The sequence below is a fragment of the Egretta garzetta genome, unplaced genomic scaffold, assembly GCF_000687185.1.
Source record: "Egretta garzetta isolate BGI_Z169 unplaced genomic scaffold, ASM68718v1 scaffold326, whole genome shotgun sequence".
Lineage (NCBI taxonomy): Eukaryota > Metazoa > Chordata > Aves > Pelecaniformes > Ardeidae > Egretta > Egretta garzetta.
In genome coordinates this window covers 2,220,810-2,241,906 of record NW_009260026.1, presented here as the reverse complement: position 1 = coordinate 2,241,906, position 21,097 = coordinate 2,220,810, and the positions used below count along the sequence as shown (strand labels likewise).

The window sequence follows — 21,097 nt, the reverse complement described above, 5'->3', positions numbered from 1 at the left end:
TTCTCCAGGGGCGGGCCTCGCCAGCACCGAGTACAGGGGCACAATCACTGCCCTGCTCCTGCTGGCCACACTATTGCTGATACAGGCCAGGATGCTGTTGGCCTTCTTGGCCACCTGGGCACACTGCTGGCTCACATTCAGCCGGCTGTCAACACGTACCCCCAGGTCTTTTTCCAACAGGCAGCTTTCCAGCCACTCTTCCCCAAGCCTGTAGCGCTGCATGGGGTTGTTGCGACCAAAGTGCAGGACCTGGCGCTTGAGCTTGTTGAACCTCACCACAGTTGGCCTGGGCCCATGGATCCAGCGTGTCCAGGCCCCCCTGCAGAGGCCTCCTCCCCTCGAGCAGATCAACATTCCCACCCAATTTGGTGTCATCTGCAAACTTACTGAGGGTACGCTTGATCCCCTCATCCAGATCATTGATAAAGATACTTAACAGAACTGGGCCCAAAACTGAGCCCTGGGGGACACCAGTTGTTACTGGCTGCCAACTGGATTTAACTCCATTGACCACAACTCTCTGGGCTTGGCCATCCAGCCAGTTTTTTACCCAGTGAAGAGTACACCCGTCTAAGCCATGAGCCGCCAGCTTCTCTAGGAGAATGCTGTGGGAAACTGTGTCAAAGGCCTTGCTGAAGTCCAGGTAGACAACATCCACAGCCTTTCCCTCATCCACCAGGCGGGTCACCTTGTCATAGAAAGAAATCAGATTGGTCAGGCAGGACCTGCCTTTCATAAACCCATGCTGACTAGGCCTGATCCCCTGGTTGTCCTCCATATGTCTGGTGATCACCCTCCAGTCATCTGGGACCTCCCCTGTTATCCAGCGCTGCTGATAAATGATAGAGAGTGGCTTGGCCAGCTCCTCTGCCAGCTCCTTCAGCATTCTTGGGTGGATCCCATCCGGTCCCATAGACTTGTGGATGTCCAGGTGGCATAGCAGATCCAAGACTGCGTCCTCCTGGATTATGGGGGGTTTATTCCGCTCACTGTCCCCCATCTTCCAACTCAGGAAGCTGGCTACCCTGGGGATAACTCGTCGGGCCATTAAAGGCTGAGGCAAAGAAGGCGTTAAGTATTTCAGCCTTCTCCTCATCTTTAGTGGCAATGTAACGCCTTGCATCCACTAGAGGATGGAGGTTCTCTCTGTCTCTCTTTTTGCTGTTAATGTATTTATAAAAGCTTTTCTTATTATCCCTTACAACGGTGGCCAGGTTAAGTTCCAATTGGGCTTTTGCCTTTCTAATTTCCTCTCTGCATGACCTGACAAGATCCCTGTACTCTTCTTGGGTTACCTGCCCCTTCTTCCAGAGCTGGTAAGCTCTCCTTTTTCCTTAGTCACAGTAGTAGACCTCTGTCCAGCCAGGCCATTCTTCTTCCCTGCCGATTTGTCTTACGGCACATGGGGACAGCCTGCTCCTGTGCCTTTAAGACTTCTTCCTTGAAAAATGCCCTTCAGGACTGTCTCCCAAGGGACTCTCCCAACCAGCATTCTGAACAGGTCAAAGTCTACCCTCCGGAAGTCCATGGTGGCAGTGTTGTATCTTTCTGTACAGAAGTTAACATGGACTAGGGAAACCTGGATGAGAGCACCGACTGTCACTGACTCCTTATGTGGGCAGTCACAGTGCAGAGACCTGCTGGGTTCAGTCCATCCTGCTGCTCTGTTCACCTACACACATCACCAGGACTTCAGGGTCCCAGTAATTTTTTCTGACAGAGAAAGCCAGCCTGCTTTCTAAGACTTCCCCAGACAGTCATGAAAGAACTTTTCAGTGCTTCTAAACACAGAAAGGGAACCAGAGGATTAACTTGCCTTCTTAATACACACATGGTAAGGCTCACAAACCCAAGCAAAAGCCGAATCTGAGCCTTAACACTAGGATGGGCCAATTCAGGCTGAGAGTGGTTGGCACAGGTGGATGAGTAGTGGATTCAGGTCAACATTTAAATAACTGCTAGATTCTACAGTGGAGTCCTATCTTCCCTTTAAACAGTTCAAGGAAGAACTTATGAGCTGGATAAATAAAGTTGTCCAATATTTAGAAGTCAAATTGTTAAATATAAAGGAGGAGGTCTTCTCAAAAAGGATGGAGTTTGAGACGTAAGACAGGCTTCAGTCTTAAGTCACTGAGCCTGTAGTCTCTGAAAGACCAGTAAACAGGATACTAAGAAATCAGGTAGGCACAAAACCATGCAAAGCTGTGGAAATCTGGGGCCACCCTCTGCCCACTACAAGAAAAGGAAACTTGTACAGATTTTCAAATCCCAGTGAAAAATCTTTCTAGGGGGCACACATATTAGTACATGCTTGCCATTCCTCATGAGAGTTAGAAAAGCTAGAAAAATTAATGGAAATGTTTAAAAGCTTTATTTCATTTGACTGTACAGAAAATTTTACTATTTGCATCCACACTGGTTTACTGTGATGTTTTGAACCTTTGCTATAGAATAGTGCAGTTGAGAGACTGAAACAAATTAAATTTTAAACCAGCTATATGGCTAACGATCTTGTACTTGTAGGTCAGCATAATAATGTGTTCCACGTCATAATTAAAGTATCCTGCACAGTTTCAGAAAATGAAATTTAGGAACACCCAAAGTCTGAAAGAATTTGATAGTATACTGTGCTTGGATTATGAATTAATCAAATGTTATCAGCAGCATCAAAATACCACCTCGCCTGCCTGATAATTTACAGATGCTTATTCAGGTGCTGTGGCTGAAAAGGATTTCCCTGTCCTCTCATGTGACACTTGCCACAGAAACACCCATGATATTTGCCAGAAAAAAAGGAATCTCCTTCATTAGTATGCCATCGAGCGTTATAAAATCCAGTGATGATCAGGTGAATTAGAAAGATAAAGACATACAATCTCAACTTAATGTTGCAAAGCACTGATAAATATTCTAGTGATTAATACAACAGAGGAAGAAACAGCTTAAAACAAAGCCTGGTAACATTTTGGCCTGCTCTTCTTTCCCATGAGTATTTTAAGGGCTCTGACAGACAAGCTACAATGCCTTAGCGCAAGGCAGGAGATAGATAACTACCCTGAGCTGTTCACCTCACATATGATGCACAATCAATCAATTCCTAACAAGCTGGGAACCCACAACACAATTTCATAATAATCTGGGATGTTTTCCCTAAAAAATCACATCAGCAATAGATTGATAAACAACTGAGATGGCCACACAGCAGATGTTCGGGAAGCATCTAGGGAAGGTAACCTTGCCTTTGTCTAAGCGGTTCCACCCTGCAATCAGTGCTCCAGGCCAAAATCATGCTCATACACTTAAAGATGATGAGCGAACTTTTCACACTGAGGTCACATTGGAAAACGGAGACCTGCAGTCAGATATAGATAAACTTGCTGAGATTTAATAATAAAACCAGGGTGGTAGTGGGAGAAACAGGGAAAAAAAAAAAAAAGAATAATTCCTGTTTAATGGCAACTCCAGTTCCTTTCTACCTCCGATTTCCTACATTTATGGGCTATTTCTCAATTTCTGCACTCTCCTTGATCTTTAATTGTCATTTCACACAAATTATCTTACATGCTGCTGGAAAAAAAGCAACACATTTGACCCTGGGGCCCTCTCATCCTTGTTCACTTAATGAGAGTACAGGATAATCACAATATCAGATTTATATCCTGTCTTGGATTCTCAAAATGTTTGTTCTTTCTGATAAGATAAATTCCACTGCAGAGGAATTCTTTGAAGAAAATCTCCTGTCTAGCCATTTTTAAAACTTTTTATTTTGATTTAGCCTGAGTCTTGTTTAATATTTATACTATGTGATGAAGCAGAGTATCAGCAACAACCCATCATAACATCTGTAGCCTATTTTCCAGGATAGAAAAACATAAGTATGTTCTGTAGCTACTTCTGTTACTAGATCTTAATAAATTGCTTTTATTAACATTGTCCTTCTGAACAGGTCCACTGTCCTTCTGAACTTCTGGAATATTAAAGTGACAGAAGAAGCAATATTGTACTAACCAGCTGAAGATGGACTTGGTATCATCTAGCTTGTATCATCAAGCTCTGCAGACTGCTGCAGCTGTTAAGTGACAGTATCCTTTCAAACTGTACTGTTACGCCCCCCCTCATCCTGCACATGTTACTAGACTAGGAGCACAAACAAAATACTAATTTGAACCCACCAATTGTAAACAACAGAACCAAACACAACCTTCTCAACCATGCTACGTTATAAACAGCAGATCACACGGACTCAATTTTAGTAGTTGGTATTATAATTAAAAACCTATTTTTCTTGCATAAGATAATGAGAACATGCTGTGCTCCATTACTTTCTATGTCCAATTATTATAATTTAGCTTGTTGCACCACCACCCCCACCCCCCCCCAAAAAAAAGAAAAAAGAAAAAAAAAGAAAAAATTGCAAGTTTGTATCTCAGCCTCCAGCTAGGGCAGATTCCAGGAAATTTAGAACTAATTCACAATGATAAAGATTGGCTGTTTCATGTCTTCAGCTGTATATGTTTCTTCTCACCTATGTTAGCTGGGAGAGGTAAAACAAAGCTTCTCCAGGGCAGCAAGCCCGACTGAACAAAAAAAAAAAAACAAAAAAAAAAAACAAACCAGTAAATGTGTCATGCTTAGCAAGAAGCTGAAGTACCAAAGACAGTGGCTGTAATTGTGTCATCTTGGTTTGCCAAACTGTTAAGGCAGGCTACTTGCCACAAAGTAATTGCAGGTCTCACATGTATTTCAGCAAAGCTGTGCTTTTAACATTTGGCACTTACAAAAGCAATTTGAGCATTAAAGGTTTATTTCAGCTATACGACATGCATGCAACTAGTATATTATCATCCCCATTTGAAGGGTGGAAAATTAAAGGTTTCAGCCATGCTCATATACCAAATGGGCAGAACTTGAATTTAGATTTTCATCAAGTAGGTTCAATCCAGGACTTCAATCAAAGCTTTGTTCCTTGAAGGAACTTAAGCCTGTCAGTTTAATTAGTATTGAATTTGTGTATTTTTTCCAAGCTACTAAAAAAACCCCTCAAACTTTACCCTTCCAGCCTTCAAAGAGACTTTAAAAAGCGGATAGGTGTCCCTGAAACATCAACAGTTTAAATCCAGATCTGAAAAAAATGCAAAACAGCGATGACAGTCTAGCTTGTAGATTTTACAATTGCTTCCATTTGACTAATAATAAAGCCTGCAGAGTGCACCAAAAAATGGAAATGTCCCACTTGAGCTTTTAATTAGGAAACACAAGAAATGTAAAACCAAATCTTTGCAACATCACATGCTTCAACTTTGTTTTCACTATACTGTTATTGCCAGTTGCAGTAGTGTCTGAAAGAACCAGAGTTAGTATTGTGCATATGTGCACATGCATCAAGTAGCAGCATGTTGCCATTTTTCCACTGCGTCTGCAACAAAGCAAAGTGAAATAATGAGGGGGGAAAAAAAAAAAAAAGAAAAACAGTAAGAAAGGGAATGCTCACTGGGACTGGCCAATGTCATTCACACAGAGGGTTTCTGACTGGTGCCCTAAAATCATAATAAAAGTAAGCTAATTTTTAGAAAAAGCTTTCTAAAGGTCTGATAAAAAAACCCCTGTTCTTTGGCTTAAACACTTAAATAGAAATTATCTGCTTTCTATGAAAAGCACCAACTTTTCTTCAAAAAGTCAAATCCATGAACTACTTCTGAGATTTGGTTTTGCACTTAAAAATTTATATAGTCCAAAACCTGTTTTTCTGCCCAGATCCTGTTGAAAAATTCCAGTTCCTGGCCTGCTTTTACATAAACAAATAAGATAAATATCAGATGCCCTCTACCGGCCCTCTGTTTAGCGTTCCAGAAGTTATGAATTTCCCAAATTCCTTCTAGCCCTTGCTTTTGTTACAGCAAAGTTGCAGTTTCCTGCCTCTGTCAGACAAGTCCCACCACTTCAAAGATTAAAAGTGCGGTCAGTTCGATGACATAGCTGTCAGCGAACAATCAGAGCGTGACATGGACAGAAGGAATCTGAAAGGGTTGGGAGGGAAAACTGGCAGCTCCAGGAAAGATTTGGGTCCAGGGAGGAGAAAGCAAGATAGCTAGAATAAGGAAGAGACCATACCAGGACTGAAGCATGAAAGAAATTACGGATGTCAGTAAGTACAATTCAATTTCCCAAGCATGAGGGGAAGGGGAGAACCTGGGATCCACACCCCACTACATACCCTTTTAAACCCTTTGGGTTAACAACTTTCCTTGAACAAATCAATCTTTCCTCTGAAAATGCTCTTTTTGCTTTCAGATTAACAACATGTATAGCAGGTGGTACAGATACAAAAATGTCACAACTCTCTTTACAGATTCCTAGCTCAATTACTAGGAAGAATGTGCTATAGCAGGGTTAGATCTGTGTTACACACGAATCTTCACAAATAGGCAGATTTGGGATGCAGGAAGATGAATATGCAGTAGGAAAATATGTACTCTCTGATTAGACACAGCTCTTGAAGCAGTTTTCCACTGATACTAAGCTCAGTGCCTGGCATACTCAACTACGTTATACTTAGCACATACGTAGGTTTTGCAACACTCTCCTCTACTGAGAAACAGACCTGTAATGCTCCTGCCTCCTCAGGACGGTAAAGACTGGTGCATTCTTCTTGAGTGAGGGTCCCATATTGCAGAGACAACTTCATTATTCTTTGCAGCCTACTAGGCAGAGTCTGGAAAGGGTAAAACCAAATGGAGAAGCCCTCCATCATCTCTGTTTCTTACCTTCCCTTCAAATCTTGCAGTGGCTCCCAGCTGCACTCGGATATTCCGAGGAGGAAGAGTAAATGCTGGTGCTTCAGCAGGGACAGGGGGGCTGAGTGTCAGGGAAGTTTTGGAGACTCGAGCAGATGTCACCAGTTTCACATCCCCCATGATGTGGACTGTAAAAAAGAGAAACAAGTGGTAATACAGAAGTTATGATTAATTACTTGCATTACATTAACAGCTAAGAATCAGATCAGGAGCAGATTGTTCTATATGTGTGCTATGTTTGTATATATAGTAAGATTCTTCACCCTAAGGTGACAAGTGCTATTTTCTGGGTGGGGAACTGAGACCCAGGAAGATTGCCTGATGTGCCTATAGTTTCAGTCAGGGTCAGACTTGAGCTGAACTGAGTTTGAACTCTCAAGTCCCAGGCCAGAGCCTTAACCAAAAAGTCATCCTTTACAACTGCATTAAAAGGTAATAACTTATTTCAGGAGAATATTTTCACAACGTGACTTTGATTTTCCTGGCCTGGAATACACCAAAATCAATGTCTCAAAAGTAGAGCCAGTGTTAAACAAGTACTTATGAAATAGAGAGACCTCTGTTTGCACTGGATTTAAGTTGCAAGCGGGAATGTGGAAAATCTGATTTTTCATACCATGCTTTCAAGATCTTAAGAAATATCTGGCTATCTCCCTCCAAAGTACTGCTGGTACATAACAAATACTTTTGCAGAAATTCCAAGTCTCTAGTTTACTGCAAATCCTTCTACAGCACATAGACTAGTCAAATAGCATGGAGAACAAATTTCATAATGGTACAAAAATGGCATTTTAGAGACCTCATCATAGATATCTGCTTCAGAGGTGATTCTTCTGCTACACATTTCATAGTTCCCAAGAGAAAGCAAAAATTATTCTATTTTTGAAAAGTAGAATTTCAGGTTTTCCAGGAAAAAAAGCCGACTCTAGTACTAATTCCTTGAATCATCTATGTAAATTAGAAGCCTCACTGTAAAATACCTATTTAATAGATGAGTTTAACAAATTAAAAAACATGATAAATGGCTTGACCCACCAATAGGTCATGTTGAACCAATGAAGAACATTGGGCTTTCAGTCGTAATCCTCTGCCATACACACCAATCCATGACAGACTATGTATTTATTCATCTGTTTCTGATGAAAATTATCATAAATAACACTTGAGTAAACAGTGAAACTTCAATTTGATCAAGAGAAAAATCAATTAAACTAGGGCCACACTATTCCTAACTGTATGAAGGATACTTTTTCTAGAACAGACTGCAGTTATGTGGGGAGCAGGGTAACACAAGACTCACTCATTTCCAAGTAGGACTTACACTCAAATGCCGCATGACTGCATCTGAAAACCCAGTCTGAGAACAGTTTTCCATATAGCATACTTCACATACTCCATAAACAGACAGAAACACCTTCTTTACATTGACCAAAAACAGTTTAAGAGGGCAGCTCCTCTCATGGAAGTTATTAGTCTAAAAGCTAGAAGAACTAGAAGTCTTGGCTCCCTCACAGTAAACACAGAGAAAGAGGCACCTCCAGAGTGTGTTTTGTTCTAAGGTGCGGCAACCACAGAGCTTTTCTGCTTTACAGTATGTACTTGTCATGAACTATGGTTTAAAAATCAAATCCTTCCAAGATATCAGTTAAATTATATATGCACAGAGACTTTAAAAAATGCTTGAAATCTCATTCCTCATTCATAAGGATCCAGATGACGTGGACTTTGGATTTCTTCTGGAATGGTGTTCCGTCAAGAAAATCCTCTAGTGTTTCTAACAATTGACTTGCTGACACCAACACATAAGTGGAATAAAGATGTTTTCCTTAACCATGATGCAAAGCTCTAAACTGAGAATTTCTGCCTTCATTTACATGAGACTTCTCTTGCAGTGAATCTCTGTATTGGCACCCAGTCACTTGAGAGCACAGCACAAACACATGTCTCCCTTTCCAGTATGAGCAACTCTAAAATACAAACAGAAAAAAGCCCCCAAATTATCTTTGTACCTTAACTTATCAAAGAACTATATGAAATCACAATATAATTTAAATAAGGAAGAAACTGATTCTATTCTGGAGACCAGAGATGAAATCAAAGACTTGCTTCTTTTCTAACAAACGTACTTAGCACCCTAACAGAAAGAATTACAGTCTTTCATAGCCATAGTCACTGCAACGAACAACATTTGCCTGAAAAAGTGGTAAAATTATTCTTTCCATTAATTGTTCTTCCATTAAGGACAAGACTCCAAACTCAGTTCTCCACTCAGCTAAAACTGCAGTTTACCCCAGCAGAATTTCAATCAATTACACAGCTGTAAATGGATGCACACTGAGTCCATATTTGCCAGCACATTTTTAAAATTTATTTTTCTTTACAGACTAAGAACAAATATTTTTCAAATCACAAATTGCTATAAGTGTCAACTGTGACCTTTTGTCACTTTTAGTATGTGATGTTGATAATTTTGTATCTGCTTACCTCTTCTGAATTGGCCTAGATTCCATTTTAAGGTTTATTTCTAATTTTCTTTTTTCTGCCCTCTTTCTCAAAGTGCTTCCTTGAATTTCTCTTTTTGATATGTTCAACTAACTACTCAGTCTTCAGTTTTTCTTCCCACATGTTGTTCTCCTCTGCTAAGCTACACCTTTCATAGCTCATAGCCTATAAATGCCAAAATCTTCAATGTCTCTCTAGCTGTGAAACGCTTAACTAACAAATGAGTCTGCCAATACAAGCCTACAATAAAGTTTTCAGACCACCAGTAGTGACAATAACACACCAGGTATAATACAGATGCTATGAAAATCTTCTCCAGTCTGAAGACACTGTAATGCATTTAATTCCATAAGAAGCCAGTAACAAAACCTATCCTTCTACACACAGCTGCATCAACTTTGCAGAGAGTTTACAAAACCAAAACAACGTCAAAAAAAGCATATACCCCCTACATTTTGTTTTAAAAATAATATTGTAAGAGTAGTAAAATTGAAAGCAAAACAACCCCCCCCCCAACAACCAATATCCAGAACCCAATTCATACTTGAAAGCCCATGCAAATGTAACTCCATTTTGGTCAATGCCATTATAATGGCTAAAAACAGCAAGAGAAAAAGCTATAGGCACTGTAGATGCTCACGGCTCTATTCTGTGGGGACCAAATGCTCAAGTATCTATCCTTAGGTACAATGCACTGCTTATGCAGGGCAACTTTAAGGATCTTGTTAGGCCTGACACCTGCTTACATGCAGAAACCTCCACACTGGGCGTGCTACAGGACAAAACTCACTAAGTATCTGAAACAAAGCCACTGGCACATGCTTGGAAAATACACTGTATTCAACGTACGCTCATCCTCCAAGCATCACTGGGCTCAGCCATGTCCAGACTGCACTGGACGAAAAGTCCTGTGGCTAGGAAAGATTCTCTGATGAAAAAACAGAACTAAAGCCCAACACCCACTTTCCACCGATTTCTTTGGCTATTTGATCAAGCTCTACAAAAACAAATGAAAAAAAAAAAAAAAAGAAGAAAAGAAAGAAACAGAAGGGGGGGAAGTAGAAAGAAAAAAAATCCTGAACAAACTAAGCCACTCTTACTGGTCAGGTTACATTTCTATTGCATGTTGGTAAAATGCCAAAAACTGTCAACAAATTGATGCCTAATATAGTGAGACCATAAAGCATAAAATAAAGTAATAGCTAGTCTTTTCCATAAGCACATCTTGCATGGATTTATGTTTTTCTAAATAAAGTGTCTAAACAAGATCGAATTTACAAACGAATATTAGCTCAAATCAGCACAAGCAGTTTTCTAGCAACATAAGCCTCTAATCATACACATTTAGCAGTCTGACTTTAATTATCTATGTATACTGAAGATGCTTCTAGTAAATAATTAGGAAGTATTTTTTTTTCAGTTTAGAGGATGTTTAACAATTATGTTCCCAAAAAAGAAATAATTCTATGTTGTGCAGTCTGGTGTTACTATGGAACTATGATATCCAAGTATTTTAAAGAAAATGTTCCAGAGAACAAATCTTGTTCAAGCTTAAAATTTGACAGACAGGAAGAAAGCAGATACTTAAAAACTATGGAATGCATCTTTTTTTTTTTTTCTTTTATTTAAGCAACTTTTTAGAATAAGCCTATTGCTAAAATCTTTTTCTTAGGTATTTCAAGCTTGCTGCTGAATAAGATTTCAAGAATGCTACGTGAACTAATAACGTTTCATTTCACATACTGTACACACCTAGACTATGATCTTTAAACAAAACCAACTGCAACTGAAGTTGCAATACAAATATTGTGGTATTAAACATAGAAAACCACCATGCAAATGTTGACTTGTAGGGTAGTGATGTGGTTAGACAGCATTTCTAATCTGGATTTTTTTAAAATCTTAATCCTTTCTAAAAAGCACATAAATCCTTACAAATTCTCACAGTGTGCCCTCTAATCTTTCTAACACCAAAGCAGACTAATGTGTTTCAAGCATTTTCTACTGGGAACAAATCTCTGTCACTCAATACTCTGCTCACAAAAATAAACTCAAAAAAAGCAAACACTAAGAAATCCACCTCATAGTTTTTTCTCCTCCGCTTATTGTATGTAAGTAAATACTTACCATCAGCTTCCTACATAACCATTTAATTATTCTAATTTCCTTTTACCAAGTCCTTCCTCCGAGGCAGAAGAAAAATGAGTTGCAGAGAGGGCATGTGTGTGCGAATGAGAGAAAGCTCGTGCAAGTGAGAGGAAACCAGAGCTGCCAGCTGAAAAACCTTTGACTTACTGATATTGCAACTCTACACCTAAGCAGCACATTTTTACTTGGTCCAGTTATTCTGTTATTTTAGCCAGACTGCCTTCAATAACCTCTGAACCATCTCTGAAATCTAGGTAGAACCTTTTGAGCTCTTTAAAAATAGGAGCAAAAGGACAGCCCAGGGGCTGAAGCATTTGTCCGCTGTTTGGGAGCCCTGGTTGAATTCCCTGCTCCATAATGGGCTGCCTGCATGACCTCAGGCAAGTCACTAAGCCTCTCTTTTGCCTTGGCTCCCCATTTGTAAAGTGGGGATTATTGCATTTCCTTACCACAAAGAAGTGCTGTGAGGATAACTATATTAGAGGGTGGGAGTCAGGCTACAGTAATAGGACCACATAAATAGCATAACTAGCAAAAAGCACAAAATCACCATAAACTTACAGGAAGCTGGATCTCATTATAGATTTCTTCTTTTATAAATCAGTCGGGGGGGGTTGGGGGTGATGGTGTTCAAGAAGCACACCTTTTAAAACACTATGTAAAATTTATTCCCCTTAACAGATCACCGAATTCACCAGAGTTTTACTAGGGACTAGATGGTCTCCATTATGCTTCAAAACATTCAGTATTTAAAAAGAGTTTCTTTCTTTTCTAACCTGCTTGACAGCTTCCCTTTTTCACATACCTTATTTCCTTTCCTACAGCTTCTTTCTTTACCACAAGGACATGTGGTTACCATACTTCTATACAAATCTATAACTGAACACATCCTCCACAGAACTACAGAAATTAATTTTTGCGGCCATATGACTTGTGACTATCTTTTCAGTCTTGCCCCACAAGACCACACAAACAAGTACCCTGCCTCCTGTCAGCTACCGGTACCCAAGAAACAGCATGTAGGGAGAACAATAAACCATAGAAGATCAGCAAAGGTGATGAAGTCATGTGCAGATTTAGCAGATGGAAGAAGTTGGAAGCCAGAATAGGAAGTGAGGGACTTGTAACCCCACGAATCATAGCCATACTATTCCGGACAGCTTCTCTTTCAGACCCAGTAATTATTACAGGTATCACCCTCTGGTAAAGGAATAGCAACAAGATTATGCTGTTGCAAGTAGGGCTACTTTGAACTGGTCAAGCTATTAATAGATCTTTTATTTTTCCAAGTGAACAATAGTATACTGTCCACAAACCATGCTTTTGTGATGTCCAGACCTTGCTGTGCTCGTGCTCTGCTATTTGTAGGTCTTGCTAAGTGTTGTGGTCAAACAGAGCCTCAGAATACATCCTGACACTATGGGAGCAAATGAGATTTTTTTCATCAGTCCTAACTGGTCTGGGGTTTCTTCCTATGTTGTCTCATCCATAAATGATCATCATCATCTCATTTGATCTCTATGTACCCCGTTTCTAGAAAAACCATTTAGTCAAAAATTTTCAAGGCATTTTCAACCCAGACACCTAAATGTCCTATCCTTTTCCCAGTAAAACTTGATAGCAACTATTAGACATGGCAGTAGAAACAGGATTACATGCCAGATTTTCACACACAACTCCATGATCCAAAAAAGCTTAAGTTTTGGCAACACCATGCATGTAAAATCCCTGGGTATGTTCCCACATATGCATTTGCATAACTGTCCCACACAAATGGGAATTACAGATCAGCTTGCAATTTGTGCTAAGGTTTAGGCTCACTAAAGTGACAGCAAAAAAATCTCAACCTAAATTACAATTTCATTTCAGACCATCATGTCAAAGATTTTCCCAGAAGTAAGCAAGTTCTTCAAATCCCATCATTTCAGTGCCTTGGATTTCACACTCAGCAAGTCAGCCACAAGGCTTTGCATTAGCAAGAATCTTGCTTGTACGCAGAAAAAGGAAAGAACAGGTTTAAACTGTTCCAGGTGCTCATTTTAACAAAATACTACCACAGTCCCATGTTTTATTCTGATACAACAACGTTCTCCAGGCTGCTTTAAAGACTGAAATACTGTCAAGCCCAAAGGAGAGGTATGCATGTGAGATTGTGATACAGACTTTGAGCTATGAAGTATAGTAGGAGCTTTCTGAAATGAAGCTAGGTCATTTTCACATGTAGCACTGTGCAATGTCTTCTAGGAGTTCAGGCTACAGTGTCTGAGATAAGTGAGCAAGTGTTTTGTGGCAGATTTCTTTTAATTTTCTGTATTTCTTGAGTATCCTTGCAAGAAAAAAAAAGACAACTCTTCCTACATACTCTTTCAGGGCTTCTGTGATACTCAGTTCATTAGCTTTTGTTGAATATGCAAATCACAACAGGGGCTACTGTAGAATTATCCATAAGTAACAGTGGCTAACCAGTGTGACTGAGAACATAATTAATATTCAGCTGACAAGTCTCTAAAAGAAACAAAAAGCTAAGGTCATGCAGCTTGTGTGACACAAAACTTAATTCTTTTTAGCAGATCAGAGAAGTAAGAGGAGAATCTATTTGTCTAATCAATAAATTTGGTACTTCTATTATAATTGCATATCTAATGGAACATGGGCTTTAACCTGAAATGGTTTCCATAGTATAATCACATAGCTGGGTGAGGAATTTCATCCTGATCTTATATAAAAGAATAACTCAAGATGATGTTAAGTCACCTACATTTATTTAAAGATAGGTTTATTAGAGCACAAGAAGGGCAGCAAAAACCTTTATTTATATAAATTATATAAGAAAAAAACCCAAAATAAATTCCTATGTGTTCTTACCAATGAAAAAGAAAACCATACCCTCCCTAGCTCTCTCTGCTGCCTAGCAAAGAAATCACTAGCAAGGATGTGATTTTGTTGCAGGTACAGACAGTTGTAAACATTCCCCCATTTTCCTCAGTGTAACAGTGCTGGTTAGGGTACTAAAGATACCAGGCTCACTGGATTTGTACAGATATTTAACTTCACCTACTGTCAGTAATCATGTTACTGCAACCAAACACATCCAACATGTGCCCTTGCACAATTGCGCCTTAACGGCTTATTGATATATTAAAGTAGCTGCAAAGGGTATTACAGGTACAAGGAAGGATGTGGAAAAACATATGAGAGAGAAATGGATGTATATCGTTGATAACATATACTCATCTTGATTATAAACAGACGTGCAACATTATTCAATTATTCTATAACCACCGAGCATTAAACTTTAAGAAAAAACATGCCCATTACAAAGCAGCTGAACATGTGTCTTAAAAGAATGCAATGACATTTTTAAGACTCAAAACCTTGCATGTTTAATTTGAAACATCAGATTAAGAAGCAGTAAATCAGGAGAGACCACAAGAAACAGCTTCTTTGCAGCTGTTATCTTAGAAGAAATATGAGTAACTAAATGTGACATGCATTAGGCAGGTCCAGTACAGCATCCATACCTAAGAATTATTTTATAGCAGCAAATTGAAGCCAGAGGAAAACCCAGATGGTAAATGAGATGCAAGTTGGGCTTGTTCTTGCCAATTCCAAAGTGGCTTCCTATAGAAGGATGTTGGGAAGAGTAATTCAATCTGACTTCAAAACCTGCTACAATTCTAGTTTATAAGAAACATTTTAAGAGAAAAAAGTAAAAAAACCACCCTAAAACCTACAAAGAGGTTTTCAGTGTACTAAGCAGCAGGTCACCAACAATAAAGTTCTACTGGTTTTCCTTTAAAGGATCATTTATAGTACTCAATATATACACCAAAATCCAAACACCTTAGTCTTGGGAAGGTTTGGGCTAAAAATCTCAGTCTGAATTTCATCATTTCCTCATAAAGGAACAAACTTCTAATAATACCTTTTATAGTGCTTAAAGAAGGATTTTCAGGATATGCAGAACATGTACTTACAATATCTGAAGAAAGAGAGATCACACCAGTCCTCATCTCAACCAATAAACCTTTGTACTTAATTTTTACCTTATATTTTCTGTACTTGTAAAGCATAAGATAACTGGTAGAAGTTGGTGTTTATGATAGAAGCATGCATATGTCAAAGATCATCCAAAATTCATAGACACTTCTGGGTGTGTGTAGGACCTTGGCCATTGAACAGCAGGACCTGGACTACTAACCTATTTTTGCACAAAAGAAAACAATTTTCCCAGTGCTGTGCTGCCTTCAGGACATCCACTGATGCAAGTAGCAGAGCAACCTGCAAGAAGACATTTGTTTCAGGTCATCTTCAAACAGCAGATGAGAATTTTCAACCTGTTTCCTCTCTCCAACTCACATCCATGGAGCATCAGTGACTGAACAACACAGAATACCTGAGGATCAGCTAAGAATCCCAGCTGACCATGGATTTAAGAGGACTTGGGCAAAACATTTGTAATAGAGACTCTTAAAACCTTCTTGAAATGTAACTTGCAATTCTAGAATAACTTTCAGTGCCAATGGGAGCCATGTGGAGGTGAATTATGTCAGTATGAACTGGTAATAACGTGAAGTTTCAAGTACACAAGCACAAATCTGCAGCTACCGCTCTGGCTTCAGACCTTAATACCCAACACACACTAAGCCCAAAAATACTGCTGTGCTAACAGTAGTACTTAGCACTTAAACAATACCTTCCATCCAATCCCCTTAGAAGTCATTTATATGTATTAACTTTCCCAGTATTGAGGAAGAAGAATGATTCAGTGCTTCAGTGATTTAGTATAAGACTATAGAGCTGGGAAACAATATAAAAAAGTAAAATCAAGATGTCAAAGATCCAGGGACTGAATAAAAAAAATAATTTTTTTAAAAAGAAAGAAAAATCTTATTTCCTATTTATTTTGTAAGGTAATTCCTTTTATCTGAATGCAGGTTTCAGCAAGGCTTCTAGCAGAACTAACAAGTTTAATTCAGGAACAAGTTAGCATGGGGCAAGTTTTGAAAGGTATGCCTACCATTTGATTTAAATAAAAATTTTTATAGAAAAAGTAATATTTTTGCAATGTCTTAGTGGTGGTAGAATGTTATGCTAAATCAGCAGTTCACAGTGAAGCTGACTGTTGGGGGTTTTTTTTGTTGTTTTTTTTTTTTTTTGTTTTTTTTTTTTTTTGTTTTTTTTTTTTTTTGTTTTTTTTTTTTTTTGTTTTTTTTTTTTTTTTTAGGTTCCACATTTCAAAGAGTAACCACAACATTAACTTTCCTTGATGCTGATGCTGCAGGTGGCCAATTGCTATTGCCCATTTCCAAGCCAGTAGGGCCATAAAATTGCATGCAAGATGAGTCATGGAAGATTTGTCGTTCATAAAACACAGAATTGTTAGCCTTTAAATTTTGCTTTGTGCTTTAGTTTCAAATATAGCCATAACTCAAAAAACAAAGAGAGATCTGCCAAGTTCTATGCCATTTGGGAAAATGAACACATGCACTCTACTGGCTGAGGTGTGTGAACCCTGGGGTAACATTGGAAAGAACCCTGTCAACTTCAGCCAGAGATAGACTGGGCCATGGATAAACATCACTAAGTTTCAAATTATACTGCAAATACTTAATACTGAAGGAATTAGGTTCTTCATCTGAAACAGCCACTGGTTCTTCATGCTGAGATACTCTGCACAAGGCCAAGTTCTGTGCTGCCTTCCATTCTGTGAAGTCCCATTAACTGTCAGCAGAAAACCCAGCCCTTAAGTTCTCCTGCAAGTTTATTTTTTCTGGAAACAGCACTTTTTTTTATGTATGCAAGCCAGCATACTCCAACAATCATTGGTTATACATCAATCCTTAACAATGTATTTGGCAGTGTAAAGCAAACAGAAACACCACCTTGCTGAAAAAGATGGGGCTATACGATGACAATACCTTTTTTAGTTAATTAACAAAAAGAGTTGTTTTTATTTCATAAAGGCACGAGATAGCACGCAAAACTTATTGCTGCAAGATGCTCTAGACAGTCAGACAGTTACAGCATTGACAAGAACACCTACAAGTGGATTGCAAAAGAAATTTTTCTACAGAAGTAACAGCTCTCAAAATTTCAGGATAAAGCAATGTCTACCAGAGAGAATGAGCTTACAGTTGGCCCACAAACCCCTCAACTCCACATTACCTATCTAACACAGGAGAGCTTCCTGTGATGTTCTTATTGTCTCTATTCATAGAAAGAAAGAATTGAAAGCTTTAAGAGTGCCACCCAGGAGAGCTGTACCAGAGATCATGAAGCAGTTAAAGCAGCCTTCAGATGATGAAATATGAACACCTACATGCATCCTTCGAGCTGGAGACTTCTTTTCTACTTTACCTCTACTGTCCAGGTTATAGCAATAACGTAACCAAACAAGACCAACTCCTAACACTGAAGTCATCCATCTGCTCTCCTCACAGCCTGTACACTTCCACATTCAATGCTGCATAATGCACTGCAAGCCTGAACCAGCTGGAGACTTTGGAAACAAGGAAACAAAAAAGTAGTAGCATTTTTATAAATTTTTAAATGGAATAATTCCCCAAATGGGTCCCACTAGGTGGAGGAGTTAAGGTGGTAATTATATTCAAACACTTAACAGCTTGCTGCAAAGAAAATGAAGACAAATTTATTCTCAATGTACATGGGAAAATGTGTGAAGTCATAAGCTTTTAATTGTACTGGGCACAATTTAGGCATTTGGGAAAAAGCTTGATAAATAAGACCTGAAGCAGTCCTGGAAGATATTGCTTAAGGAGACTGTGGAGTCTTCAGTGCTGGAAGCCATACAAATGTCTGTCAGGAATGACATGTACAGTTGATTTAGCCTTGGACATGGAAAAGACTGGATGGCCTTCTGAAGTCCCTTCCAATCCCATGACTCTATGACTCATCTGACAATCGATGTTAAATTTGGACTACAACACAGGACTTTCACATGCTGGATATGAGCCAGCAAGACAACTATTATTCTGTAGAGAACAGTATAAATCTGAAAAGAAACAACTGTTATAAGGTGAAAAAAAAAATCAGCCTATGAAAATGACAACAATATCAATACATAAATCATTAATGTTGCAGAGCTTAGTGAGAAGGAGAGAGACAGAAGGAATCTGGTTTAATCTTGCTTAAGTACCAGTTTGCAAATCTCAGCCAAATGTCCGTTTCTGATAACAAGTGAACACAGCTCTCATCTGAGACTCCAGACAGTGGGACACGCAGGCAAAGAAATCAATGCCCTTAAAGACACTTCCATTTTCAAACATAAAGAAACTTCCCTGTTACATTCAAACACCTTAGTGCATTAAAAAAAAAAAAAGAAAAAGAAAAAAAAGGAGTTCTTTTACATGCTTTTGACTGGGTTTGTAAATTAAAGAGTTGTGGTAAGTTACTTGGGTCACATCACATTTTTTCAGCTATGTTCTGCAAAAGGACACAATGTGTGTTCTCAAAGCTATCAGCTTAAAAGTGTATGTAAAAGAAGATTCAAATGTGAAATGTGAAAGTTTTCCCATCTCTTTTTAAAAGGCAAAAATTGAGCAAGACATAGCGATGTGGTGCTCTCAAGATGATGTTCTATAGAGGCCTGATCCCGTCAGTCACATCAACTTGACTATCAAATTGGGAGTAACTGGCCTAGCTCTCCTCACAGGCAGTGAAAGATGGGAGAGGAATACCATTTCATGTCACTGCTAGGCAGAGATGATCCCTAGCAAGGAGAGAATAGAGGAAAAAAGGAAGAATTGAGATTAAAAGCAAATAAGAGAATAAGAAGGAAAAGGAAATTGACAGGAGATTTAAAAGACAACTCTGAGGATGCAGAAAGGCACTGAGGAGTGGGGAAGAGTACCGTCACACAGGCAGAAAAAATATAGCAAAGAACATGCTCTGATGAAGGCTCTCAAAGGCCAACCAATATTCAGCTGTACTGGCAGTATGGTTAAGAATCATGATGGCTCCATTGTTGAATTCTACAGCTTCAATTGAATGAACGTCAGGACATTTTCTTTGATTTTTTTTTTTCTTCTCCTTATATAAGAACAGACAAATAATCCGAGAATGACTGAAGTTCATACAAACCTCTTTTGACTGACTTTCACCCACGAAGTCAGTTGTTAAAGAGTCATCCCCCCTCCATTTTTTAAGCTTTTTTGTTTGCAGTGTTTTATATTTCTCTCCACCCAAGCGCCTCACTCAATCTGTCTAGTTGCCAGTCTAGGGCAATTCTCCTTTATATGAGATCCCAACAACTGCTCTGGATGCCAACACTGACAGTGAGCAGATCAGAAAGACTCAAATTATCTAAGTGTTTACACAGATGTGAATGAAAATGTGCAACGTTGATATTAGAAACAGAGAAATGCATTCCCCACTTTAAGATAAAGCATTAAAGATTTAAAAAAAAAATACGAAAAAGCTAGTTCTCCAAATGCTGCTGACACTTCACATCCCATTATATCTTTTTTTATCTCTCTTGCATACACAAATATTGTTCACGTTTTCTCCATGCTCTTTTCAGTTCTTTTTGCATACAGTTCCTACCAGAGACGACTTCTTTAATGATAAAGAGAATCACCCCTCTCTTCCCCTTAAATTAGCTCACCACCACCACACTGAGATGCTTACACTTCTTAACAAACCAGAATACTGAAGCCTAAATTGAGAATAAATTTGATCTTTCTCTGTCAAAGTTATTCTGGAAACCAACTTCAGCCATAGAAAACAGAGAGAAGAACCCAGCCAGTTTCTGTGTTGCATTCCTGGTCACGCATTTTATTCCATGAGCAGTATATCTGAGGTGAGCAACAGACAAAATAATGTTGTCTCACTTCAATTTTGCTGAAGTCAGTAGAAAGACTGCCAGTGGCTTTAGTGAGACCTGAATAAGAAACCAGGTCCAAGCAAGCTCTTCATTTACAAGCACTTGCCAGGAGACTTCTGTGCACTCCATACAGAGCTCTGCAGGCTCTGAAAACCAGTTTAGAACTGGGTGCACTTTTAAACTCTGCAGAGAAGCTCTAAACCAGATGTGCCTTGGGGTATCATTTATCAGTTAAAAAAGTACCCCTCAGTTCTAGAAGGTTCTTAATTAACTTGGACATAACAAAAGAAATAGGAAATTGATCTTTGATTAGTTTCAATGGCATTAAAAAGTTCAGAGTTTTGTAAAGCTTGGGGAGGGGAGTGTGAGAAAATATCAATGAAATCCATACCATTTTCCTCCTTGAGCAGAGTCTCTTTTTCTATACCAGGAACAAACAGGAAGTTACCCTATGAAATTGTCACAGTGACAAATTGGAAGGAGAGTTCTGCAGAGAGGTTGGCAAATGTGATGCCTATCTTCAAGAAGGGCCGGAAGGAGGATCCGGAGAACTACAGACCAGTCAGCCTGACCTCAGTACCAGGGAAGATTATGGAGAGGTTCATCTTGAGTGCGCTCACCAGGCACATGGAGGACAATCAGGGGATCAGGCCCAGCCAACATGGGTTCATGACAGGCAGGTCTTGCCTAACCAACCTGATTTCCTTCTATGACCAGGTGACCCGCCTGGTAGATGAGGGAGAGGCTGTGGATGTTGTAAACCTGGACTTCAGCAAAGCCTTCGACACAGTCTCCCATAGCATTCTCC

The 21,097-nt window shown here is 39.2% G+C and overlaps 1 protein-coding gene across 2 annotated transcripts in view; it reads right to left on the bottom strand.

The window, feature by feature from the left end:
* Window positions 1–21,097, bottom strand: part of MYLK (myosin light chain kinase) — a 223,816-nt gene that overhangs the window by 151,682 nt on the left and 51,037 nt on the right. Inside the window, exons 1-2 of one of the 2 annotated variants that reach the window (XM_035896318.1) lie at window positions 15,646–15,675; window positions 6,765–6,922 (exon numbers count right to left, since the gene is read on the bottom strand). In XM_035896318.1, the coding sequence (XP_035752211.1) occupies window positions 6,765–6,914 (150 nt within the window). In that variant the 5' untranslated portion in view covers window positions 6,915–6,922; window positions 15,646–15,675. Of the gene's footprint in view, window positions 1–6,764; window positions 6,923–15,645; window positions 15,676–21,097 lie in introns of those variants that run through there. The other variant, XM_009640862.2, reaches the window with a different exon arrangement.